Consider the following 27,483-nt stretch of genomic DNA (forward strand, 5'->3'; position numbering starts at 1 on the left):
CAACAGAGATGGATTATTACAAGGGCCAGATGCAATACTTTCCCATCGGCCATTACAAAGGGTCATACCTATCTATCCCTCTCCAGGATCGGATCTGTCCACACTGTAAAAACCAAGTGGAGACTCTTAAGAACATAAGAACTAGCCTGCTAGATCAGACCAGAGTCCATCTAGTCCAGCACTCTGCTACTCGCAGTGGCCCACCAGGTGCCTTTGGGAGCTCGCATGCAGGATGTGAAAGCAATGGCCTTCTGCTGCTCCTGAGCACCTGGTCTGTTAAGGCATTTGCAATCTCAGATCAAGGAGGATCAAGATTGGTAGCCATAGATCGACTTCTCCTCCATAAATCTGTCCAAGCCCTTTTTAAAGCTATCCAGGTTAGTGGCCATCACCACCTCCTGTGGCAGCATATTCCAAACACCAATCACACGTTGCGTGAAGAAGTGTTTTCTTTTATTAGTCCTAATTCTTCCCCCCAGCATTTTCAATGGATGCCCCCTGGTTCTAGTATTGTGAGAAAGAGAGAACAATTTCTCTCTGTCAACATTTTCTACCCCATGCATAATTTTGTAGACTTCAATCATATCCCCCTCAGACGTCTCCTCTCCAAACTAAAGAGTCCCAAACGCTGCAGCCTCTCCTCATAGGGAAGGTGCTCCAATCCTTCAATCATCCTCGTTGCCCTTCTCTGCACTTTTTCTATCTCTTCGATATCCTTTTTGAGATGTGGCGACCAGAACTGAACACAGTACTCCAAGTGCGGTCGCACCACGGGCATGACAATCCTTGCAGTTTTTTGATCAACTCCTTTCCTAATCATCCCCAGCATAGAGTTTGCCTTTTTCACAGCTGCCATGCATTGAGTTGACATTCCCATGGAACTATCAACTAAGACTCCCAAATCCCTTTCCTGGTCTGTGACTGATAGCACTGACCCCTGTAGCGTGTATGTGAAGTTTGGATTTTTTTGCCCCTATGTGCATCACTTTACATTTTGCTACATTGAACTGCATTTGCCATTTCTTAGCCCACTCACCTAATTTATCAAGGTCCGCTTGGAGCTCTTCGCAATCTTTTGCTGTTCTCACCACCCTACATAATTTGGTATCATCTGCAAACTTGGCCACCATGCTACCCACCCCTACTTCCAGGTCATTTATGAATAGGTTAAAGAGCACCTGTATACCCTGTCTCTGTCCTTAAACTGGGATTTATGTGCTTTACCCTCAAGTCTTTTGTAGACACTATCCCTTGTCACATGCACATTGCTATGTTCCCTGCTTGTTTGTGGTTGATTTAGAAAAACCTCCCTCTCTGTCTGCATCCCCTAGATACTGTATTCTGAACCGAAGTCATCTCCGCTCCTGTCGGCTTTCCCCCAGGGCTCAGTTTAAAAGCTGTTCTGCCACCTTTTTAATGTTGAGCGCCAGCAGCTTGGTTCCTCTTTGGTTAAGATGAAGCCCGTCCTTTTTGTACAGGCCTGCCTTGTCCCAAAAGGTTCCCCAGTTCCTGACAAATCTGAAACCCTCTGCCTTACACCACCTTCTCATCCACGCATTGAGACCCTGTATCTCCGCTTGCCTAGCTCGCCCTGTGTGTGGAACAGGTAGCATTTCGGAGAATGCCACCTTGGGGGTCCTGGATTTTAACCTTTTTCCTAGCAGCCTAAATTTAGCTTCCAGAACCTCCCAGCTACATTTCCCAATGTCATTGGTACCAATGTGGATCACAACTGCTGATTCCACCCCAGCACTGTCTAACAGCCTATCTAGACGAAGCGTGACATCCGCAACCTTCGCATCAGGCAGGCACGTCACCATGCGGTCATCACGTCTCTCACAAACCCAACTCTCTATATTCCTAATGATCGAATCACCCACTACAAGGAGCCCCCCACCTCCCCGAGGGGTATCCTCAGTGCAAGAGGATATCTGACCACCAGCTAAGGAAGGGGTCCCATCTAAGGGAGCATCTTCCACCACCTCAGACTGGCACCCTCCATCACTCAGACTCTCATTCTCCATGACATCTGAAGAGACCCGGCTGCTAGGTCCCTGAAAGCCTCGTTTGTTGCCCTCTCTGCCTCTTTCAGCTTCTCCAGGTCTGCCACCTTGGCTTCAAGAGAACGCACACGTTCCTTGAGTGCCAGGAGCTCATTGCAGCGAGGGCACACCCATGACTTCTGTCCTAGTGGCAGATAGTCATACATGTGACACTCAGTGCAAAACACTGGAAAGCCCCCATCCCCCTGCTGGCTTCCTGCCTTCATATCTAATTTTGTTTCGATATTCAAATACTGATTTTAATTAGTGCCTCCCTCTTAAGGTTTCTATACCTTCTACTATCCCTTAAAATATGTTCTTATTTAGTAAAACACCGCTGGTTCCAGAGACTAACTGAAAAGTCCTTTCTGGCCCACTGCTCTTCTCCACTTCTCCTCTTCTCTGCTGGTTCCAGAGACTAACTGAAAAGATTTAAAAATTTGAGAAGCCCCACCCCTTCAGCAGCCTCCACCAATCAGCAGCAGCCCCAGGACAAGGAGAAAAAAAGAGAAAACCCCTGTTTAAAATACACTGTTTAAAAGATGTGGCTTTGAGAAAAGCCCTCTGTAAAGAAAAACCAGAGCTCACTCAGCCCTTTGTGGCCCACTGCTCTTCTCCACTGCCCCTCTTCTCTGCTGGTTCCAGAGACTCTTGCTCATATTATAATTGACTGTCCGAGATATGTGGGTATTAGGAATTTCTCTCCTGGGCTGGTCTTAGACAGACCTGAAGGAGACTCTGACAACTCTGTTGTGGAGCTTTTGTTAAATAATACAGAGGCCGTGCTCTTGGAAAAAGTAGCAAAATTTCTTTTACAAGTGACAGAACTTTCTAAGTAATGTCCAATGCTAGATACAGTTTATCTGTCTGTGTTTTGAATGTACTTTTGATTTGTACTTCAGAAATGTCTGTAACGCTCTGAAGCCTATTTTAATATGCCTAATAAAGGTTGTTGTATTAAGATGTTTCAAGTGCTGCCCTAGTGTTTTCAGGATGGCATCCAGCGTTCTGTTTACCACTGGGATGACCTCAGCTGGTTTGTGCCATAGACGTAGAAGCTCAATTTTCAAATCATGGTCTCTAGTGACTTTCTCGTGCTCTTTTTCAATGACCCTGCTGTCACCAGGGACTGCTGTGTTGATGATGGTCACCTTGTCCTCGATCACGGTGATGTCCGGTGTATTGTGCTTCAACACTTTGTCCGTTTGGATTCCAAAGTTCCACAGGTTCTTGACCTTCTCATTTTCTATTACTTTCTCTGGACAGTGTTCCCACCAGTTCTTAGCTGTTCGTATGTTTATTTATTTTATTTATTTATTTCTTCGATTTTTATACCGCCTGATCCCCGGAGGGCTGTTGTAATTCTTGCATATGTTGTAATTCTTGCATATGTTGTAATTCTTGCATAAATTCCAGTGGATCATCTTGGCCACTGAATTGTGCCTCTGTTTGTACTCAGTCTGGGCAATCTTTTTGCAGCAGCTGAGGACATGATCTACAGTTTCATCAACTTTTTTGCACAATCTGCACTTTGCATCATCCGAGGATTTTTCGATTCTGGCCTTGATCACATTTGTTCTAATGGCTTACTCTTGAGTGGCTGAAATCAGCCCAAAATTCCACACCAACTGAGCAAGGGGCTGCACATAAATGTTAAATAACAATGGGGACAGTGGGGCCCCCTGAGGAGCCCGTCAACAAAGCGGGCTCCACTGGGAGGCCCTATCCCCAAGCCTCACTTGCTGGGTCTGCTCCCAGATAAACGAGGCAATCCATTGAAGGGCAATACCTCACAACCCAGAAACGGCCAGGCTGTGGGTCAAAAGGTCATGGTCGACCACATCAAATACTGTGGTGAGATTGAGTAACACCAGCAGCGCCATCCGCCTTGGCCAAGCTGCATGTGCAGCGTATGTGTGATGGCAGTGAGGATGGTCTCTGTCCCATGCCCCATACCCTGTTGTGATACCACCACTCATCCAAGCACAGCCTTCTAAAGCTGTTCCCCTAGCGAAAAGGGGAGATGAGCAGCACTGCCTCTGGTATGCCCTCCCCCCTTGTTTGATGGCCTACTGGCAGAGGTCAGGAAGACTCCGGTGTGCCTCTTATCCTGCCAAAAGTACAAAACAGTATTGTTCAGAAGGGTATTTTTGAAAGATAATAGGGCAGTGATTCAGGAAGGTACTTTTATTTAGGGAACAGGACTGTGAAGTCTATGCTATGTATCTGTTTATTGTGTCTGTGATCCTGCATTGCTTTCTACCTCATAATTTGTTTTGTTTTTTTGGATGGCTTGACATAGTATTTCTGATACTTGTCCCCTCTTTGATTTTTGGGATTGCATATTGCTGTCTCATGCTATCTGATTACATTGTTTTAAGCCAGGGTTGCCGAACCTTTTCGAGCCAACAGCCAGCTTTGCAGTTCTGACACAGTGTGGTGAGCACAGCCACAAAATGGCTGAAATACAATGGGTGCCACAGGATGTGGGGTCCGCCATAAAATGCCCACTATGGATCACCTTCAGCCACACAGTGAAGATTCTGGTGCTGTGGTGGCAGCTGCTGCCATGGCAACATTTTTTAAAAATCGATCAAATGGCTTATCAGAAGCCTTGCTGGGAAAAACCTCCCCTCCAAAATTATTTAGCTTTCCACGAGTCCATCATGAATATTGAAAAGTCCCCTCGCGCTGCTGCCCTCATTTCCAGCACTTATGTGAAATATTTAAGGGGCAGCCAGTCTTAACTGAATTGTGTAAGTTCTGTGGAAAGTGGTTCTGTGTGTGGTGGGCACAAACCTTGAACCTAAGGGAATCAGGTCACCCCTCAGGGTTTATTTCTTTCATTTGACAGCCATTTGACATCATATTTACCTTATTAAGAACCCCATCCAAAGGGGAGGGGGCAAATCCAGAGGTGGGATCCAGCCAGTTCTCACTGGTTCCCAAGAGTAGGCTACTAATTATTTGTGTGTGTTGAGGGGGGGTTACTAATTGGTGATTTTGCCACTTGATTTTTGCCTTAGTTACGCCCCTCCTCCTCACAGTGGCGGATTTGCCTGGGGACAAGGGGTACCCTCTGTCCCCAGCGCAACAAATCTGGTCATGTGGGGGTGCAAAATCGGCCCCCACGTGACCAGATGCCTTCCACCAGCCATGAAGAGAAAAACTGAAACTCACTCTTTTGTGCTTCCCTTGTTCTCCTGCTGCCTCGTCTTCAGCCTCCCTCAGACCCGCCCTTCGTCCTCTGCAACCACATGGGCAGGGCCAAGGGAGGCTGAGGACGAGGCAGCAGGAGAACAAGGGAAGCACAAAAGAGTGAGTTTCAGTTTTTCTTCCCTTCCTGCCAGCCACCGAAAAGGCAATAATTGTGTGTGTATGTGAAGAGGGTCGTCGCCGGGGGGAGGGGGGCGTATGAATGGCGGGCATTGCACCCCCTTCCTTCCCCCCTTGTAGCTGTCCTCAGTGCATGAATTGTGAAGAAGTGTGAGGGAGCCATGAGTCAGAGGGGGCAGGAAAGAGAGAGCGCCTTCTCTGTGCTAGGCTAATGTAGGCAATAATGGTGCTTTGGAGAGGGATGGTCTTGCAGCCTGACTTTAATGCAGGATGGGATGCACACAGAAGCAAGCCTCACTCAATGCAAGAGGAGCTTCCTCCCAGTTCCAGGATTGCACACCCTCCCCCTTAGCCCTGCAAGTGAGACTCCTTGCTTGCAATCGCCCCAATTCCTGAGTGAATATTGCAACACAACTCTGGCTCAAGCTTGGAGTAAAAGATGCATCCCGTTAATTTCAGTGCATTAAAAAAAATTTATACTCCAAAGGAAGCAGGTCTAGTTTTGCAGCCCTCTCCTGTTACACGGCTGAGTCTACAGGGAGGCTTGCAGAACTGAGTCCTGAGTTGTGGAACTGGAGTTTAACATGGTTGCAAATGGGTGAGAGAAACTTCGTTGGAGGGGAGTTTGCAGAAGCAACAGCCCCCTCCCCCCCCAGCCACTTTCCCCCCTTAGCGACATCCACAGGTGGGATCCAACCACTTCTCACCACTTCTCTTGAAGTGGTTACTAATTTTTTCTGAGTGCCGAGAAGGGGTTACTAAAGCAACCTCCCTGCCCAATAGGGACTGGAGGTGCGCGTGTGCGGCGGCGCCACTGTTTGAATCCTACCACCATCCGAACCCGTTATTAAAATTTTTGGATCCCACCACTGGCGACATCCCCCCATTTCTGGAAACCTTTGCAACGGGACAAAAAAGGGTTGTTGTTTTTTTTTTAAAAGAACCTTTGCTAGTCTCCTCCCCGTCAAAATGATTCCAGCAAGCGAGTTTATTCTTTCCTAGCAGGACGGAGAAGGGAGCAGGAAGCACAACTCTTCCTTCCAAAACACAGCCACTTTCTCGGGCGAAAGGAAGGAGCAAAGGCGGCAGCAGCAGCAGCAGCAGCATCTCCTTTCTCTTTCTTTTCCACCTCCGAGGGTTTTGTGAGGAGGGCTGTGCATTGCACATGTGCAGCTGGCATCTCCTTTCCCCTGTCAGAGTGGCACTGTGAGTGGGTAGGGTTTGCTCAGGACTCGGAATGTGGGGGGGGGGAATGGAGTTTACTCCCCATTCCTCTTCCTCCTCCACTTCTTCAGGTACCCAGGTGGGAGAGGGGAGGCTGCAGCTGCTGGGCGGGGAAAACGTTTAGGCAGGATGGTTTGCATGCGAGGAAGAGCTCCTCTGCCTCCTCTTCCTTCTCCCCCCCCCCCTCCGGTGATACATGAATGAGAGAGAGATTGGGGCATGGGTGGTCCATATCTTTTTTCCTCAGAGGTCAGTTATTGGGCTAAACAGCTTGCTGACTCAAAGCTGCATTTTCAGTGTTTTCTGTGTCTTAAATACAAAAAAATGCATATTCTTGAACATCCTTTGATCAGTGAATTATCTTTAATTGTATTTCAGATTCAAAATGATCGGTAGTATGTATGTTTAAAAGTGTGCCCCCTACTTAGCCTTGTTGTTCTGGAATTACATCAGCAGCTTCAACAGATATTATTGCTAGCTGTATTGCTTCATAGAGAAATTCATGAAATCATCAGTAGTTTTAACAGGACTAAACAAAGTACCACAGAACAATGAACAAACTTTAGGGTTTCATGGAAGTCTTCATCAGACAGGACTGAAATAATAGCAGCATGTGTTAAACTGGTGAAGACACAATACTGGTTTGATTAAGTCCCAATACCCTATTTAAAATGGCTGTTTTGTCTCATTAGATTTCCTTGCTTTGTCGTGGACCCAAGTTATAATTTTTTTAATGGAAGCACAAAACCCAATTGCCATGATTTAAAATTCTTCCTTACCTTTATAGAACTTGGAAAAATGTGAACTCTACTGTAGCAATAGAATACATTTTTCCAGGAGTATAATCAGCATTTGTGAGCACACTGATTTAGACTAGTGGTGAGCATCTTGTGATCTACTGAGCAAGACACAATTTACCAGCCATGTTCTATGGTTTGCAATATGCATGATTTTGTAGGCTCACAAAACAACAAGTAGGCTGCCCTACACGGAGCAAGTCATAGCCTGTGATCAGTCACAGACCAGGAAAATCAGTCACAGACCAGGAAAGGGATTTAGGCATCTTAGTTGATAGTTCCATGGGAATGTCAACTCAATGCATGGCAGCTGTGAAAAAGGCAAACTCTATGCTGGGGATCATTAGAAAAGGAATTGATAATAAAACTGCAAAGATTGTCATGCCCTTATATAAAGCAGTGGTGCGACCTCACTTAGAGTACTGTGTCCAGTTCTGGTCGCCGCATCTCAAAAAGGATATTGAGGAGATAGAAAAAGTGCAGAGAAGGGCAACAAGGATGATTGAGGGACTGGAGCACCTTCCCTATGAGGAGAGGCTGCAGCGTTTGGGACTCTTTAGTTTGGAGAGGAGACGGCTGAGGGGGGATATGATTGAAGTCTACAAAATTATGCATGGGGTAGAAAATGTTGACAGAGAGAAATTGTTCTCTCTTTCTCACAATACTAGAACCAGGGGGCATTCATTGAAAATGCTGGGGGGAAGAATTAGGACTAATAAAAGGAAACACTTCTTCACGCAACGTGTGATTGGTGTTTGGAATATGCTGCCACAGGAGGTGGTGATGGCCACTAACCTGGATAGCTTTAAAAAGGGCTTGGACAGATTTATGGAGGAGAAGTCGATCTATGGCTACCAATCTTGATCCTCTTTGATCTGAGATTGCAAATGCCTTAACAGACCAGGTGATTGGGAGCAACAGCCGCAGAAGGCCATTGCGTTCACATCCTACATGTGAGCTCCCAAAGGCACCTGGTGGGCCACTGCGAGTAGCAGAGAGCTGGACTAGATGGACTTTGGTCTGATCCAGCTGGCTTGTTCTTATGTTCTTATGTGTGGTGCTTATGATTTATATGATTAAGAAAAAGCACCAATTTAAGATACTTAAATTAAGTTTTCCAGTTTGAAATTCATTATTCTTAAACAAGCACATAGAATTATTGCTTGCTGTTGTAATTTAAAATATCTAAAGTATGACTAGAGAGCCTTTATGATGTTGGATTATATTCCAGAACCTTTGGTCAGGAAGCCCATGTAGCCTGCAAAGTTATACCTCAGAAACAGAAAGAAGATTTCTGTTTTATGGGCGATGGCATAGTTCACTGCAGAGGAGGAGATTTTGACTTGTGCTGTTTGTTTATTTGTAGTCCCCTGCAAATTGGGTTTTCAAGAATAAACTATGCTGGTCTGGCATGGGCTGGGGGAGCACACACACACACACCATAACTTGGTGATGAACATGCTTTAGATCTAAGTGTATGGCTAGTGAAAGATGGGCTCTGAAGAAAACACAGGGTTTGAAGAATAGAGGCTGTATACCTTAAAAGGCCCAAGAAAGGAAGATTTGGAGGGCTAGGGATTTCAAACCATGGAGCCAAGGATACATAATTTGCTAGATCTGTAGTCTCTGTCTCCAAATCTCCAGGAATTTCCCAACCTGCAGTTGGTAACTCTGGAGTAGACTAAAAGCCACATGGGTTGGGGGTGTGGCAACAACGGAGCAGGGGATTATCTTAGAACAGTGATGGCGAACCTTTTTGAGACCGAGTGCCCAAATTGCAACCCAAAACCCACTTATTTATCGCAAAGTGCCAATGCAGCAATTTAACCTGAATAACCCCCTCGAGCAGGGCCAGCCTGCTGTAGCCTTCAGCAAGTCCCACATGCGCCGCTTTGAGCCTCTCTAGCATCTCTGCTGCCTCTGCACCCACCAACCCCTGGGTAGCAGCCACCTGGAGCACAGGCACCAGGCCTGCCAGCCGAGTCCTCCCTGCTCGCTGAGGTGCACGAACATCAAGGCCAGTCTAGATGTGTGTGTGTGTGTGGGGGGGCAATTTCCCCCCCACATGACGAACTCTGTGCGTGCGTGCCTGCAGAGAGGGCTCTGAGTGCCACCTCTGGCACCCATGCCATAGGTTCGCCACCACTGTCTTAGAACTTCAAACATTTCAGCCCCACCCACTTTGTCCTCTTCAACGACCTGTGCGGGTGCAGAGGAGGTTTTGTCCCTGGGTGCCATTTTCTCCCCATATGTCTCTGGTACCAGCTAGGATCTGGGAGATCTAGGTTTAAATCCCTACTCTGCCATAGAAACTCACTAAGTGACTTTGGTTCAGCCAGCCTAATCTACCTCAAAGGGTGATGGTTCTTAGGATAAAGCAGATGAGTGGGAAAAGATGTTGTAAGCCATTCTGGTCCCCATTATGGAGAAAATTGGCGTATAAATATTTTTTTTAAATCTTACATCCCAATAAATCTCTAGTTTATGCTGCTTCCTGCTCCTATTTTACCCTATGCTTTATTTGCCTCATTTTCCCCATGTATTGCATCAATTTCAGATCACATCTGCATGCAGGGCTGTATAGACCACGTTGTTCTTTGTGCAATATTGAACTAGTTTAAGTTGTTCATAAAAATGTTGAATTATTTCTGCCAGGTATCTTTTAATACCCAGGTATATGCCATTTCATTATCAAGTATTGCGCGAGAATGCAATAATGATGCAGTACGTCATTCTGTGTGTACTGCTTGCTCGCTTGCTTTCTGCAGAATATTACTCCATGTGTGTACATGCCATATAAACATAGGCATATAAGCATGTGGAATAGATGACGTAGTTATAGGAATCTGAAGGGGAAGTAGAAAAGAGGGAGGGAGGGAGGGAGGGAAATATGGGAAGGAGGGAGGCAATTTAGGATGTTTTAGTGGGGGGGGGGGTTGAGAGAGATAGACAATTAGATATGTTTGTAATATGTTAACTTGTTTTCCTGTTTTTCACTGCTTCACGTCGCACACCATAGTTTGTTTGTTGGTATTATTGAACAATTGTAAACAGTTTTTGGTTTCTTTGAATCTAGAGGCGGGGTGAAAAGGAACTGCACCTGGGGTGCGCGTGCCCTACGTCGTTGCCTCAGCCCCACCCAGGAGTGCCCTGCCCAGGAATGCCCGGCCACGCCCCCGTCGTGCCCACCCAGCTCTATTGGCGCTATGCCACTGTTTGAATCCCACCACCATGAGAACCTGTTACTAAAATTTTTGGATCCCACCACTGGGCAAATCTGTTCGTGGGCGTGGTGCATGGTGCCCCACCCTTCGTGGAGCACTTGTCCTGCCAGAGGGATGATTTTGCTGGCATAGGGCTGCTGCAGCACCCCCCTCCCCAAGCACTGGGATCTGGTGCTGGCATCCCAGGGCCGCTGCCACCACCTGCATATCAGGGGCGTGGCAGAAGGCGTCCAGGGGAGGAGCTGGAATTACTCCCTCATGGCCTTTGCTGCTGTTACGCTGGTGGGCCACACTTCAGACTTAGGCCACTGAAAAGTCTGTTGTGGCCCATAGAAGCTTCTCAGTGGCAGGGAGGCTTTTTCCCTTTTCAAGCCTCCCTCGCTGCCAGGATGCCTGTCTTGGGATGGCCCTGTGGCGCCGCAGCTGCAATACCCAACTCGTAGTTGGGGCTGCCCATAATTTATTTTCTCTTAAGTACATATTTACTGTTCATCTCCACCTGTGTTTTTAAGTAAAAAATCAGAGAAAAAGTAGTCACAGGTATGCATGCAGCTTTGCTCTAGCAGTTTCCCAAAATTAGAGACCCTTGGAGAGCAGATAGCTTACATACTACCAGTCCTTTCTTCAAAAGGTTGCGCCCCCCTTAAATTTGATTGTGCGTGGCTGTGGTTTAAATGTCCTATAGGAGGCCAGACTGTGGGTAGGGTGGCTGGGCATCCTTCAGCCCAGAAGGCAGCTTCCGCAGAGCGTTTCCCCCCTTCTCTCTTTTAACCCGGGGCCACAGTAGCAACCCACAATACCTCTTGGTTCATGACTGGCACCTCAGTGGTCCTGAATGCAGCTATCTGAAACTCTGTTTCTGCTCCCATTTTTGTTTCTTATAAACCTGACTTCCGGCCATGGTCTCCTTAATACTCACACAATACCTCTTGAAGGTGCTCTTGTGTTAGATAGTTGTGCCTTGCTAGGTTCCTGATTTTTTACTGGGCTTGGTCCTTAGGATTTGCAAGAAATAAAGGAGTTGTCTAAGGAGGGACAAGAAGAAGTGGTAGAAGAGTCCAAAGCAAGCAAGAGGCTGACCAGACGGGTGAACCGGATGATTGGGCAGATTGACAAAATTATTCGGGAGTTGGAGACAGACCAAAAAGTGGTGGATGGACAGCTGGACAGTGGTGCGAGTCCTCCCATTGGGTAAGTGTGAGGTCGTAACTGAAGATCTTAGTCATGGGTGCTGTGTACTAATTAGTTCAAACACAAGCATGCTACTTCTACAATTTTTTTACAGCTGGAGCATGAAGCTGTTCTTTTAAATCATACATGTGTAGCATTTCCCCATCAGGTTGTTCCATAAATAATAGTGCACAATTACCCAGATGGTATACAGCTTACACAGAGTCTGAGATCTTTCCACAATCATATTTGTATACTTGTTGACGTCTTTGGGTGAATCAGTAAGTGTTGCCATATTGTGATAAACATGTGGATTCTTCCTTATCTCATTTGAATTATGCCCTTCCCCCACCCCTGTAGACTGGATCCACTGGTGACGGGAGTCAAAAAGCCTGTGCTAGAGATTGTGAAACCCATACGTATGATGAAGGCTACAGTGAGAATGGGAATTGGGTAGGGTTCTACCAGAAAAGCCTGTAGGGTTCAATGCTCTAATACTGAGGTTTGTGGGAGCAGATATTGTTGCTGTTAAGGTCTTTTAATGAGCAGATTATTCACACCACTGGTTAGAATTAAATATGAAAAGAACTTGCAATGACTGGGAGATGGGTCTCTTTTTACCTTGTATCCTCCTTGCCCAATACTTCTTTCACTTTCTTAACAGTGCTCTCATTTCCCTGCTTCCTTCTGCCCCCCCCCCCCCCCCCATGAGCCAACTTACCTTTATCTTTCCCCTGCCCTTGTATTCAGCTTTCGCTCCACTAGCAGCTTCTCCCCCGGGAAAAGTCTGACTGTGTTGTGTGATGGCTGCTGCTGGGATGGACTGAGTTGCACGAATAACAAGCGTCCAGTGGTTGACCTTGGCCTCTCCCTGGCAAGATCTCCTCCATTATGAGATGTAAGGGGGAGGTGACTTTTACAGGGCTGTTTTGACCTCACAATCCACCCCACTTCCAAGGTATTGCTTTACAGAAGCCTGGTCTAGGTTCTATGTTGTAGTCGCCTAGCAAACCCCCCTCCAAATTACCACTTTGATCTCAGAAAATAGCCTCAGTGGGTGTTCTGTTCTTTAAACTCTACAGAAATCCCCCTTTCTTCCCTGACTCCATTTTACCGTTTTTTTGATCCACACTGCATGGCCTGCTTCAGAAGCAGATATGTTATGATACAGGAAGTGTTTTGTTTTTTTAAATTCCTGTGTTTAAACTGCGTCCTATATACAGGTTGTGTTTCCCATTTAGGGAGAATCTCATCAGTATCAATGAGCTCATTAGTGTGATGAAGCAAATTCAGAAAATTCCGGAAAGCAAGTTGAAGAGGCTTGCCGAAGCGCTGGATGAAAACCAAGATGGCAAAATTGACATCAATGATGTTGTAAAGGTGAGTCTTCCATGAAGTATTCGGTTTTCTACTTTTAGAAATGTTCAGCCCTGACCGTTACTGTATTCTTCGCATAATAATGTTGTACAGCCTTTGTTTTTGTAAACGTATTTGCTATATTACCAGTTTGCTGTTTGGTTTTCTGCCTTAAATATGTATTACTTCTTAACAGTTTGATCAGAAATTTTTATTCCATTTAATTCCGAGGGGCAGAGTAGAAATTTAATCGGTTGGCCATTTTATGTCCAAGTTAAACACACACTCCAGCTGTGCCTGCCAAACGTAGGCTGTTTTGTAAAGCCACTGCCTGCATTGACGAAGCTGTGGGGAACAGGGCTGTGGCTCAGTGGCAGAGCATCTGCTTGGCATTCAGAAGGCCCCCGGTTCAATCCCCAGCATCTCATGTTAAAAGGAGCAGGTAGTAGAGGATGTGAAAGATCTCCAGCTGGAACCCTGGAGAGCCTTTGCCAGTCTGGGTAGACAATACCGGCTCAGACCGCTGGTTCAGTATTAGGCACCTTCATGTATACATTTATATGTGTGCACAAACGATGAGTCCCTTTTCATCAGTGTATTGCTCCGTTGTCCTCTGCTGCTTGCAATTCTTAGTCACACTCTTCTGTTTGAACAGCTTCTATTAGGGAGGGACCCTTACAGAGGAAGAGAATACTGTGATCTCTGTAGTCTTGTGGTGTCAGAACTGGGGAAACCCTCTGAAGAATGGGAGTGCTGTGCAGGCTGTTTCCTAGTGGGGAGGAAAGCAGAGCTCTCGGGTCAGCCCTCCAAGGGTCCTCCGAGGGATGACATGAAGCTGCCTTTTACTGAGTCAGACCTGCGGTCCATCAGAATTGGCATTGTCTCCTCAAACTAGCAGCCACTTTCCAGGATCTCAGGCAGAGCTCTGTTTGCCTCACCTGCAGCCTGGTCCTTTCTACTGAAGACGCAGGGGATCGAACCTGGGACCTTGTGCGCGCTGAGCCATGCCCTTTCTCCACTTGCGCTGCATCATCAGGAGGCTTGTAGGGCTGTCAAAGCTGTCTCGGCCCAGGCAGAGAGAGGGAGGGGCTTTGCTCCTACAACTAAAAATCTGAAAAGACAGCCCACTAGAGGTTCCACCGTTGAGAGGTTTTAGATTCCTGAACCAGAGATTAGGTTGGTGGGTGCCTGAGAAGACTGACTAAAGGAAAGAGTTTCTTTAGTGTTTCTATAAACAAAATCCCACGTTTAATCAAGTTACGTTTATAGTTCAGTTCCTTCATACCATGGAGATGTTTGTTTTCTTTTTTAAAAAGGCTGCGTTAGTCTTTCTACATTATAAAATATTGTGAAATTGGGCTGCAGTTACTGTTGGGTATGTCACACCCTTGGCTATACCTCTGCCTGCCCACTGTGGCCTGTGGAGTCTGTCCTGTTGCCTCAGCTAGGACCAAACGCTTCTCTCCAGAGAATGGCTTCTTTCTTGTCCTTACTCGGGCGTCAGCCAGCCACTTTGTCCTCCCCTGCCATTGGAACCCCAGGCCTCTAATCCTTTTCACCCATGCTCCTCACACTCTCAAGCAGCTTCCACCCAGAACCCCAGCCCTGTGATCAGGCTCTTCTCCTGGCGTGCATTCAGGCTTCCTCCCTGGATGCTCAGTGCCTGTTGTGACTTCGAGAAGCAGCCCGTTCGTAGGGGGTGTTAGTGGTCCAGCAGTCCTGAGCCTCTTTCCAGGGGCCATGGCTTTACTCCAGTGGCAGTCCATCCTCCTGCGAGGGCCACTGCTCTGTGACTCATCCGGACTCCAACTTACGTCCAGCAGTGGCATTCGGCTTTGGCCAACTTCTGCAGGGCTGGGGGCCTTCCTCTCCTTTCCTGCCCTGCCTTCTTCCCCATTGACCCTGCAACCAGGGTCCCCAAGTAGGATCCTGTCCTTTCTGGGGGCGGGTGGCTCTTTAGGGGCGAGGAGTCCAGTGACGTAGTTCCCAGCCAGGGTGCATCTGTTCTTTGCTCAGGCTTAATCTTACAGTTAACTTCCCTCTTAAGTGGAGAGTTTAAAAGAATTTGTACGGGAAACAAAGCATAATTTCTTTTCCTTTTTCATTCGTGTAGGTCGTAGAACTGATCGACAAAGAAGACATCGATATCTCAACGAACCAAGTAGCAGAAATAATGTCCCTGTTGCAGAAGGAAGAAAAACTGGAAGAAAAAGAGAAGATGAAAGAGAAGGCTGAGAAGGAAGCTGTAGAAGTGAAGAATTAGTCCCACTCTGATTCCAAGCTTGGAATTGAAAGGGATAATTTTGAGTATTTGTCCAGCACCTGATATTTATGAGATGATGGAAAACAATGTTGATTGAAGCGGCAGAATGGAATGTTTCACCACAAGAAGTCGCAAGCAGTTCAGTCGTCATTCCGTGAAAATGAAGAGTTCAGACTCTGGCATTTAAAGCTTATTTCTCCCTCTAGAGCCCTTCGCCCTTTTGTGGTGCGTCAAAACAATACCCTTGATAGTCCCAAAATCATGCTACATACCAGGAATATATTATGGACAAATTAAAACCGTTCTCTTCCTTGAATTGTGTAAAAAGCCAGCAACTTCCTTTTAAAGAATCTTTCACTTTGCAGGAAGACATTTCTCCTAACTTGACAGAACAGTTACAATCTGTGTAGCACTGTTAAAAGTTCAGGAGTCATTGACAAAATATCTAATTGGCATTTTTATCAATTATGTCTCTAAAAGGACTTTTACCCACACTACATCATATTTGAGTTCTAAAAGCACTCTGCTTGCCTTGTTCCTATGTATTGTACATGCTGTTAACATTTCAAGGATCGCACAGAGTTCAGAGATGCTTCCTCCCCGTAGCATTTTCATGACTGGCTCTGCCAGTTTCAAAGGGTAAATAATAAGTTGGAGACCTCTGAGGACTCAGTGGGGAAGAGAAACCTCGTTCTTCTGACGCCCAGTGGCCCTCTTGCCCGCGCTGCATCTGCAGTGCCTCTTTCACACCTTCCATTCCCCACTGGTCCATGCTGGCTCCAGCAGCCACTTCTGACATTCTTCCTGGGGCCCCTTCTCAGCTTTTGAGTCATTTTCTCTATCTCCATGTCCTTCTTTCTTTTCCGTCCTGCTTTGTTTCGTCCTTTCATCTCTGCTGATATTTTGAATGGTTCTTGAGAGCAGATTTCTTCCTTTGTGTGTGTGTGTGTGTGGGGTGACCTTGACAACCCAAAATGGCTACTGAGCAGCCGTTTAAGGTTGCCCAGGTCAGTATAGAAAAACACTGCTGAGCTTCCAGTCTTGCTTTTAATTTTCTGTAGAATTTGCTGAAGGGCTTAGGATTGTGCTTGTTGGTTCATCAGGGCTCCGTAAAAGTCCTTAATACTTTCTGTAAAATCTGCAGAAAAGTCTGAGCAAGGCCAGGGGCTCAGCAGTATTGTTTGTGGCTGCCTAGGCACACCTGGAATGGTGGCGGAGATCTCACAAAGTAGTTTCTTTCTCTCCCTCTCCCCTGTTGGCTTTTTATTTCATCCCCATCCCTTTTGTGCTCCCTCTCCCCCAAAATCTTTAAGATATTTCTGTCACCCTTGAAATTCCACCTGGTTTACAGGAAGTTCTACCGTTGCCCTCCATGGCCTTTCCTTGCAGATTTTTTCATCTGCCTAGTTGCCATGCTGGGCAGGATGCAAAAAAGGCAGATACAAGAAACGTGAGATGAAGGGAATGTGGGCAGCTGCGAGAGCCTTCACATTTCTTCTCTTCTGCTTCCACCAGTGCACTGCACATCTGTCTCTGTTTCTCTCTGTCTCAGTGTACCAGATCAGTGGCCGTCTCTGCTTTAGTTCTTCCCATTCATCCATCTCCTTGTTTCCTTTCCCTTGGAAACGGGGATCCCACTGTAACTTCGGTCTCTTCAAAATCCTCAGTGCTTCTTGCGGTTGCGGTAGCAGCACCTGTCTGTCTCCGATGCACTGTCTGCAGCAGCCTCCTCCTGTGTCTGAAAAGTTGGCTGTTTGGAGGGATCACTGACTGAGGGTGGGGGGGAGGCTTTGGAGCTTGTAAGTTTGGCATAAGTTGTTTCACTCTTCTGGTGATCACAAATGAAAATTTTCATTAGGATTTCCCCCAGGATTGGACCATGCAAAAAGAAAGGTGCTTTTGTGGTTCTAGAGCAGGGGTCTGCAACCTGCGGATCTCCAGATGTTCATAGACTACAAATCCCAATTGGCCGTGCTGGCAGGGGCTGATGGGAATTGTAGTCCATGAACATCTGGAGAGCCGCAGGTTGCATACCCCTGTTCTAGAGAGTACAGGAAATGAAGCTTGACGTGTTTTAAAAACTGCCTCTGTCTCTCTCTCGCTCTGTAATTATACATAAAGTAACCAGGAAAATATCACTTCCAGTTGTACTGTTGTTAACTTTAGATTATGGAAGCAAAAATGTTGTTCTCCTCTGGTAAGATAACATGTTTCTAATCACTTGATTTTGATGTCTTAAATGAAGTGACTAACCCAGTAAATCAGGAGTGTCTGAATACTAAATGCTAACACTGTTTTCGCATTGCCTTGGTTGTTGCTGACTCAGTAAAAAGTTGGCAAAACCACTAAGTAGGTGGCTCGTTCTCGTGTTTTGTTTGGCTTCTTAAAATCAAGCTCTTCCTGTAATGTAATAATAGCAGCTGAGCTGGACATTAACACAGATTTTGATCACCCATCCTTTCAAGCACTAGTATCTGCTTTTTGCTTAAATCTTAGTTTAGAACAGGGATCCCCAACATGGTGCCCCTGAGCCCCAGGAACCCTGCTGACACTTTTTCTGGTGTGCACCAAGTGCTTTTAAAAAGTGGATCGGACTAGTTGGGGCTTCTTTCCAGCAAGGCTCTGATTGGCCACTGGAAAACTGATTTTTAAAAATTTTGTTTTGGCCACAGCTGCCCCCACAGCATAGAGATCTTCTGGAGCAGCTATTTTGTGGCACCTATTTTGTATCTGTTCCCACCACGCTGTATCAGATTTCCAAAGGCTGCCTGCAGGCTGAAAAAGGTTGGGGATCTCTGGTTTAGGAATAATACTTTGTCCAAAGAGCTCACTTTCACTATTGACAGGCCATCTGTTACTAGATCTTAAAACTTCGAACTGCATGTGATTTTGTGCCAGTGCCGGAATGCTTTGCTGTATGAATCTGAGGCCTGGTTCTGTGTAACTGATAGATGTGGCTGAATTGGGATCTGAAAGGAAAATCTTGGAAGCCGCAGATCCAACTGCTGTTCCGGTGGCCTGCAGTGTTGACAGAAGGGCTTCATTTGTATTCCCTGACAACATGTATAGAAGATTGGTGAAAGAGATTACAAGTAATCCGGTTTTCTTTTACGGACTGGCTTAGAGGACACTATGTCCAGTGGACCGCATCAGGACATAGCACAAATGCACTTTGGGATTGTAAACTTGCTGTGTATTGGTGCAGTCATGTAAGGTCTGCATTCTTGCCGGGAATGCTGCATAGGACACTTCCACTTGGCATCTAGGGACAAATTGCAGATGTAGGATTTTGGCTGTCAGTATGGTCAAATCAAGCCACGGGTAGGTAAAACATTGAAGCAGCTATAAAAAATTAGTCTCAAGAGCATACTTCTTGAGTAGCATTGTGTGAACACTCTTGTACTTGATTCAGAATGGGGTTGCATTTTATGAACTTTCTGGGGAACTGCTCAGGAAACACAACTCATATTTTCCCTTATTGTTGTAGATGCCATGTTAAAAGTGGGCGCATGTGCCTGGCAATTATAGCAAAGCAAAAATTTCTTCTGGTAAGTTCTTAATTAAAAAAAAAACCTCTGAGGTGTAGTGCATGGGTACAGAACATGAACAGAATAAATGACATCCTTCTAGGTTTGTCCTTTTGTTTAAAAATTATTTTTATTCTGAATTAGAGTGCAACAAGTAGAATCATAGAGTTGGAAGAGACCCCAAGAAGGGCCATCAAGTCCAATCCCCTGCCATGCAAGGACACACCATCAAAGCACTCCTGTCATATGTTCATCCAGCCTCTGTTTAAAAACCTCCAAAAAAGGAGACTCCACCACTCTCCAAGGCAGTGAATTTCACTGTCGAACAGCCCTGACGATCAGGAAGTTCTTTCTAATGTTTAGGTGGAATCTCTTTTCCTTCACCTGGAATCCATTACTCCATGTCCTAGTCTCTGAAGCAACAGAAAACAAGCTTGCTCGCTTTTTCCACATGATATCCCTTCAAATGTTTAAACATGGCTGTCATGTCACCCCTTAACCTACGCTTCCCCAGACTAAACATCCTCAGCTCCCTAAGCCTCTCTTCGTAGGGCATGGACTCCATATCTTTTGCCATTTTGGTTGCCCTCCTATTATGCAATAGAGCAAATTCATTTTGTAAGTCACAATTTTTTTAAAAAATAGAACATGCACAGATATTTTTCCACAGATCTGTCTCCTATGTCTATTTATATTTCAGCAGCAAGTCCTGCAGTACCAGAAGGAAAGAATTTAACTTTTTTTTAAAGCCCTGAAAAGGAATCTATTTATAAAACGTATGCTTATCTTCCTACCAGCTTTCCCATTGCTGATGCGAGTGTTTAACAAAGTTAAGAATTTTTATGGTTTTTGTGTGTTATTTCTATTTAGCCTGTGCTCTTATATTGAGCTTGGCTGATCTGGGATTTTAATAAATAAATGAAAATTCCATTCGTGAAAGAATGGGGGGTGGATTTTCTGACCATCCAGAAGTCTTTGTTGGGTTTATGGGACCCATGTTCAATTCTGAATGCAGGCATTCTTTCAATTAGACAGCCTTGTATTTTGAATCAAGTAATTATGAACATTGCTCTTCCAGAGGAGAGCCAGTTATCAATAATGTAGCCTAGTGGCTCCCAACCTGGGGCACATATATCCCCAGCAGTCTGTGCCAGAGCATTTGGGGGTGCGTGAAAAAATTATGTAATTGGGGTGAACTAATATGGGGGTGAATTTTAGGGAAACAGGTTGCCAAGGGGTATGTGAATAAAAAAGGTTGGGAACCACAGATGTAACCTATCAGCTTCCAAAACTTCACTAGCATAAACACATCTTAATATGAAACATAAATGTGCTGGATTGTGATTGACAAACTCCTCCAGTCCCTGTTTGCAAAGGGATTGCATCAGACCAAGGTCAGGCCAACTTGGGCCAGAATTAAGCTCCACTTCATTACAAGAGAAGGTCTGGGTGTCTTCTTATTTTCACCCTCTTTCCTTTCCACCAATGCCTACCTGCCACGGCCAGCCTTAAAATAGGGAATCCTTCCTTCCATTTGGCCTCTAGAAATCCCATGACTGTACCCAGACTCAACAATCTGGGGGAGGTAGAGATCCTGGTAGACTCTGCTGGGGTGCTCAGGGTTTATATGGCTTCTTGAGCCTGGGTCCGATACTGGAGCAACTGCAGCCACTTGATTAGTTTGGAGTGAGGCTGGGTGGGTGCTTGGCTGAGCCCGCTCCAGATCAAGTTTGAACGTCAAAGGGGGGGTTTGAGCTTGCTTTGCAGTGATCTTGTGCGGATGTTTGTTTCGTAGCCCACCCAGTTTAATTCTTTGGTGACACAGTTTGATGCCCGGTAATTTCCTTCCACTACCAACTCCACTTGTTGGCTGTGGCCCCTGCCTTGGTCCAGTTTAATGCCCAGTAATTTCCTTTCTGTTCAGATATGAACAGGAAAAAGTTAGTAACATGTTGATTGGCAATAGTTCTAGAAATGGATGGCTATGTTAAGACTTTAAAATTCTGTAAGAGTTTTATTTCTGGTCTTTAAAACGTGGGCTATTGTCTGGTTCATTTGCTCCCTAGCCTAGGCCTTTGATAGATTGCATCGTTGACAGATATATAATATTTAGGATTATTATATATTATTATATATATTAGCGCAAAATATTTTTGTACCTGTGTTTTGAAATGGTGTGTGAATATTTTTATGAGATCTGGAAGCTTAAAAGCCAGCCATTTAGCTAATGGAAAACTAATTGTTGTATGGAAAATGGTGGATTTTTTAAACAAGAGAATCACACAGTTGTGCCCTGGTGGTCTAGCAAAGAACGAATCAGGGCCCGGATGTGTATCTAAGTGGCAAGTAGATCATTCCAGCTTTTTGGTGAATTCCAAATTTCCAAGCAAGGTGGTTTTGTGATACCAAATGCCTGTGTTTATATACCAAATGTCTATGCAGTACCAAATGCCTTTGCAGGATCTGAAACGATTCTTTCTAAACTGGTTTATTCAGCATGAGCCAAGAAATTTTTTTCAATCCTCTTTTGCATAACCCCCCCCCCCCCCCCCCGTTTCCAGGGTGACCCATGTGAGGCTGCTATACTGTTTTCCCCTGCTCTGTTGTTGATCCTTTCCTGGTCCGCTCTTTATCTTGTGGGTTGAGTTTTGTTTTTCTCAGTCTTTACTCAGTCCTCATTCTTCCGAGTTGGTTTTGGCTTTACCTGCAGTTTCTGGCATTTTTACATGCCGACAGATGACACCATAACAGAATTTATTTTTTGATGTATATCTCACCCTTCGGGGATGTCCAGATTTTTTTTTTCTTATGAGACAGTGCTAATGTGCATCATTCAGGGTGACCTAAACACTGCATTTTTCTCAGGGCCCTCCTTTTGACTCTGAGCCTCTGGAAGTTTGCGCCATCTCAAATGCCTCCTTCCTTACATCTGGGGACCTTGCTGTGGGCATGTGTCTCCCACTGTGGCTCCTGGTCTTCTGCAATTTAGTTGGTCATGCTGCTACTTTCACTAGGGCACTAGACATGCCTTTGTCTTTTATTTTAATTCAAACATTCCTCATAGTCATGGGATACACTATAATTATGCTTTCTTCAACCACACGGGGGCCAACTTCCAGATACTCCGACTCTACACTGGCTATTTAGCTTTGCCCAACAATGGGACCTTCTGTGCCCTGTCCTTTTTTGTTTTGGTTCTTTTCTTGAAAGGAACCACCATCATTGGGGAATGCCCTTCTAATCCCTCGGCAGGGTAATCTGTTTTTATGTTTTTCCTCTAGCCTTCTTTGCCTGCGCAGATTGCTCTGCAGATCACGCGAGGCTCATTTCTGTCTTTTCTTTGGCTGCATCAGGCCTGCTTCAATACTTTAATGATTGTGGTGTGTATTCGCACTCCTACTTTGGTAGTTTTAATCAGCTCTGTAACAGTGGCCTCAAGTCTTTTCTGAGTGGCAAGTTTCACTACCAGAGCTTCTACCTCTAAGTGGAGAAGAGTCTCTAGGAGGACTGTAATAGGGTTTGGATCCTGCATCTTGTGCTGTTGGTTACATTTTTGGCCAATAATTGGGATTCAGACTCTCTAAACTTTTCTCCTGCTTATTGGGTTTCTAAAAATGAATTTTTTGCACTTCCCTGGTACTTCATGTATAATAGCGTTTTGTTTTATAGTATGCAGCACTTCCAACTGTCAAATGAGGATGTGTCGGTTCTACCCTATGCCTCCCCCATTTATGAACTTTCATAATGTCTGATGTCCTGGCCAGGATTTCGTACCAGAGATGGTCTCTCAGTCCTTATGATTCACAGTGCTATCCTTACACTTGTTTCTGATGCCAAATATCTATGCACTCTTCACATGTCTGGATTGTGACTTATTTGGGTTTTGGTCTGTTAGGACTCTTAGGCTCCAAGAACAACTGGTCAGCATCCTCTGTCTGCCTGCCTGCCTGCCCTTGTGGATTGGTAGAAGCTGTTACACTCTGTCCAGAGTTCATGGCTGACCAATGCCACTTTACATATCACAGCTCTCCAACAGAGGTCTGCTTTTCTTTTCCATGTTCCTGCATGTATTTCAGTCAAAATGCGTAGAGAGCTCCCTTCTCTGTTATTAGCCAGTTCTGGGTGAAAGTCAATATGGGTTGCTAAACAACTGTTGGGAAGGTGGTCCTCTGTGGTCTCTTCCATTGAGAGTGTCATACCCGCCTCCTTTACCCAGTGAGCTTGCTAATCTTCCCATGTGGGACTGCACAGAAGCCATGAAGATGAAAAACTGTGTTTGCACTTACCTGTAACTGTTGTTCATTAAGTGGTCTTCTGTGCAGGCACACGACCTCTCTCCTGCCCTACTGTGAACTCTCTGGAACTTAGTTTCTTGGGATCTCCTACAGTGGAGTGGAGAGAACTGAGGGAGTAGCATCCCTTCTTGTCATGGGATTGTTTTGGCAGGAAGACGGCAGAAGGAAGAGGGGCGCTCCTAGTCTGCTAGAAAACTTTGGAAATTTTTTCTGCAGCTATTCTGCACACGCACTGTCCCCACTGTGTGCTCGCACAGAATACCACTCAATGAACAACAGTTACAGATAAATACAACACTGTTTTTCTTCAGCAATACTTCTTTACATGATTAACTTTCCTAGCTCTTTCATGGCAGCCCTTATCAGTCTCCTGATTTCTTGTTTGCAGTCTCTCCTTTTTGGTTGATAATTGAGTCAAGGAATAGAAAATACTTAATAATATCAGTTTGTTTTCTTGATGTGCAGCAGTTCTTCCTTATTTTCTGCTAGCAATATCTCAAATTGTTGATATTCCTTTCACCAGTTTTTGCTCCACCTTCATCTTAGTTTAGAGCCCTATTGGGAAGGGCGGGGTATAAAATTAAAAATAAATAAATAATAAATAAAATAATCTAGTGTTCCTTACAAGTTCTGCGTGCAGATTGAACAAACGGAGATAAAAATATATCCTTGTCTGACACCTTTGCACATTGGAAACCATTGGTTCCTCATGTTCTGTCCCAATAATAGCATCACCCACATACCGTAGTGTCATCATAACTACATGCATTTGGGAATAAAGAGAATACCCCCTTGCCAAACATGGTATGTGTCTATTTAAAATACTATAAATCAATAGCCAAAAGTGATTGTTTTTAAGTATTTTGAAGGGATGCGTGTCCAACTTGGTATATGTAGCCTGATTTCAGATCTGATGGCAGACGTGCACACATTTGATAGTTCATGCCTATACCAGAGCACAAAACACAAGACGAGAGTTGGCTCTAAACAGTCGCAGTGGTATTGTAGACATACTTTTCAGCTGTTGCAGAAATTCTTCAATTTTTCTGCCTCCAGGGAACCTTTGCACATTGAGCTGTCTACCATTTTGAGAGTGCTGGCAGTTAACAGTGTTCTGCTGACTTTGACATAGTTCCACATGAATTCAGGATATTACAGGATGCTCACTGTACAACGGCTTCCAGTTGCAGATGTGAACATGGATGAGTTATTTCTCTTAAAGATGATTTTCTGCCATTATTCATTAGAATAATTCAACCTTGAATTTCCCTTGTGGTTCAAGGTGACTTAGCTTTCGGGACATCAGAAGGGATTTTGAGGCTCTGAGAAGGAAGCTAAAGGATCTGGATGTACAAGTTGTAATTTCATCTCCTGGTTGAAAGATGTGGCCCATGGAGAGGGAGAAGAATAGTGGAAATGAACAACTGAACTTCACAAGTGGTGCCACCAAAAACGATTTGGGTTCTTGGACCATGTTCTGTGGTTTCATGAAGAGGGACTGCTGGCAAGGGATGGGTTGCACCTCACACCTGTAGGAAGAAACATCTTTGCCAGGGGGCTCGCAAACCTGATTAGAAAGGCTTTGAACTGAGTTATGTGGGGGAGGGAGACAGTATACAAACAGATAGGATTTCAACAAATGATGGTAGTCCAAAGATTATAGAGAGAACTGAGCGAATAGATCAAGAAGACAACAGCGGGAGGGAAAAAACCTTAAAGAAGCAGCCAGAGGAAATGCACCATGGTCTTTGATGTCTGTTCTCCTCCCCCCGCCCCCCCCAAGTGAATCTGTTTGAGATGCCCTGTACTTGGCGAGGACAGAATGGGGGAGACACAAGCCAGGTTCAACAGTTCTTACAATGGGTTTATTATTTGAGAGAAACAAGACCCTAACTCCTCCCTTGGGTCTATCTAAGTCACAGTACTTGCTTGTCTTGAGCAGGTTTGAAGCTGTAGACTGTGTCTTCTCTTGGTTGCTTTCAAGAAAATCCACTGTGTCTTGCTTCCTTTCAGTTCTTTCAGTCTTTTTCTAGTTCTAATTATTGTTACACTTAACTTGTGCTCTATGGACCACCATATAATAATATGGTCGTCACGAATATTCCGGTTTCCTACTACCCTTACCAACTCACTCTGACTGACAGAATAGAACTAAAACAGGGAACTGCTGGGTAAAGAAAGGAAACTGCCTATTGGGAAATGTCTTAAAGGGACAGGGGCTAACCAAAATACCCTCCCTTAGAAGACTTAACAAGGCAGAGGCCAAGCAGGAAAACCAAATGCCTGGTTTGCTCAAACTTCCTGCAGGGTTACTAATGATTCTTGGGTGATGGCCTGAATTCGCCATCGCTCCTTTTTAAGTTTTTGCATTCCACCTGTTCTCCAGTTGATCCACCACCTCCTCTCTCTCCTGAGTTGCAACAGGCCATACAACAGACAGTTCCTCAATAAAGGGGCCATTTGGCATGGTGAATGGTTACTTCCTGGTTAATTTAAAATGGTGGGAAGTGTCCATTTTGAATCCAAGGGGCCTCAATAAACTTTTTGTATAATATTTTTATTAATTTTCTCCAATGTAATTCACAGACATGAAAAGGAAGTACAAGACAAGAAAAACTGGCCCGGGGGGCGGGGGGGGGGAGCTACCCATGAATTATATGCATTCTAAAAGAAATGGATCTTAAAATTATATCACTAATGTCATTTAGAGAGGATATTCTGTAATTTTAAAATTCATTACCTACTAATCTTTAATTCCAAAACAACACTAAGCATCTAATAATCAGTTACTTGAAAATCCCTTGAAAATCCTGATTATTTGAGGAATGTGTGAAAGAAAATAAACTCACTGGTGGTGTCAGAGGCCAGTGGTGTATTGAAGAATAGTGGGACAGGCAGAGGAGGCAGGTAATCCATGTTGTAACTTTTAAAATAAGAGATTCCTGAGTTTCACCTGCTAGGAAATCCCTCTCTGTGGCCTCATCTTCCAATGCAAGGTAGGTATTGAGGGAAATGTACTCTGCCCATGGCCAGAGTGTTGGTAGTCTTGGCATTCCGAGCAAAAAATCTTCTCAGCTGGATTCATTTAGGATTAGTGACCTCTCAGCTCTATGGTTGTCTCCAGTCAAGCACTTCTCTGTTTGGGTTGAGCATTATTTCTCCTGTAGTCCTAAATCACAATTGTTTGGGGAGGGACGGGGGTGGGGGGAGAAGACAGGCGCTTGAAGATACACTGGGCATTCTGCACATGCCCAGAGGCCTCCACGCCTTTCCATAGACAAGTTACAGCAACGTCTAGTTGGAAATGGGCACTCATTGCTCTGCTCCTGCTGTTTTGCTCCAGTGTTCTATCCCCTGATTAGTCTGCACTTTAACAGAAGAGAAAAACAAACAAAACGTTTGGGCAGCAACGGCCACCTCAGCACAAAGATATCCACTGTGAGTCGGAACATAACGTGGGGCTGCCATTTTGTGGATGGCTTCACCTCCTGCAGCAGCTGCTTTGTGGTTGCGCCCACCGTGCTGTGTCAGAATTCCCAAGGTTCTCACTTGGTGTAGTCGTGGTTAAGAGCAGTGGGCTCTAATCAGGAGAACCAGATTTGATTCCTCGCACCTCCACAGCAGCAACGGACTCTAATCTGGAGAGCTGGGTTTGTTTCCCCTCTCCTCCACATGAAGCCTGTGGGTGACCTTGGGCCAGTCACAGTACTCTCAGAACTCTCTTGGCCCCACCTACCTCACAATGTGCCTCCTTTTAAATTCTTCATGCTTCATGCTTTAAAAGCCCTAACATCATATATTGTCCCAAACCAGTCCCCACCCCCAATTATCATGGATTGCAAGTTTCAGAACTCCGCCTTGTGTAGTTTTGCCCTAATTTATTTGGTGCCTGGAATGGGGAGGATTCCGCCCTCCCCCCCCTCAAACCCCCAAACACTTTGGATTCCGTGGCATACCATTGTGCTCAGTCTTGCCTTACAGGGCATCAGATCCAGGGCTCATTGATCAAGCCATTTGGGCTGGTTTAAATGTATCTGTTTCTTCATAGCAAAAGTAAAAAGAAAATCCAAAAATTTTGAAACTATGGGAAACCCTTCCTATATTGTATTGTGTGTGTCACAGTTTAGCAATTAAAATAATATTTTGAACTATTGATGACATGTAAAGTATACAACCCACATCCTAGGCAGGACATACGATCAAACCAGAATTAGGCAGATAATGACATGGGGTCAGAGTCACCTTCCCC

At 45.2% G+C, this 27,483-nt stretch overlaps 1 protein-coding gene across 4 annotated transcripts in view; it reads left to right on the forward strand.

The window, feature by feature from the left end:
* LETM1 (leucine zipper and EF-hand containing transmembrane protein 1) overlaps positions 1–19,041 on the forward strand; it is a 56,554-nt gene extending 37,513 nt beyond the window's left edge. The window contains exons 12-15 of one of the 4 annotated variants that reach the window (XR_007244993.1): positions 11,624–11,814; positions 13,017–13,173; positions 15,263–17,305; positions 17,438–19,041. Coding sequence is in view for 2 of the 4 variants with exons in the window: in XM_048502679.1 (XP_048358636.1) it covers positions 11,624–11,814; positions 13,017–13,173; positions 15,263–15,412 (498 nt within the window). In the remaining 2 variants the exon portion in view is untranslated. Of the gene's footprint in view, positions 1–11,623; positions 11,815–13,016; positions 13,174–15,262 lie in introns of all 4 variants that reach the window. The other 3 variants (XR_007244992.1, XM_048502679.1, XM_048502680.1) reach the window with 3 other exon arrangements.
* The last annotated feature ends 8,442 nt before the right edge of the window (positions 19,042–27,483 follow it).

The sequence above is a fragment of the Sphaerodactylus townsendi genome, linkage group LG07, assembly GCF_021028975.2.
Source record: "Sphaerodactylus townsendi isolate TG3544 linkage group LG07, MPM_Stown_v2.3, whole genome shotgun sequence".
Taxonomy (NCBI): domain Eukaryota; kingdom Metazoa; phylum Chordata; class Lepidosauria; order Squamata; family Sphaerodactylidae; genus Sphaerodactylus; species Sphaerodactylus townsendi.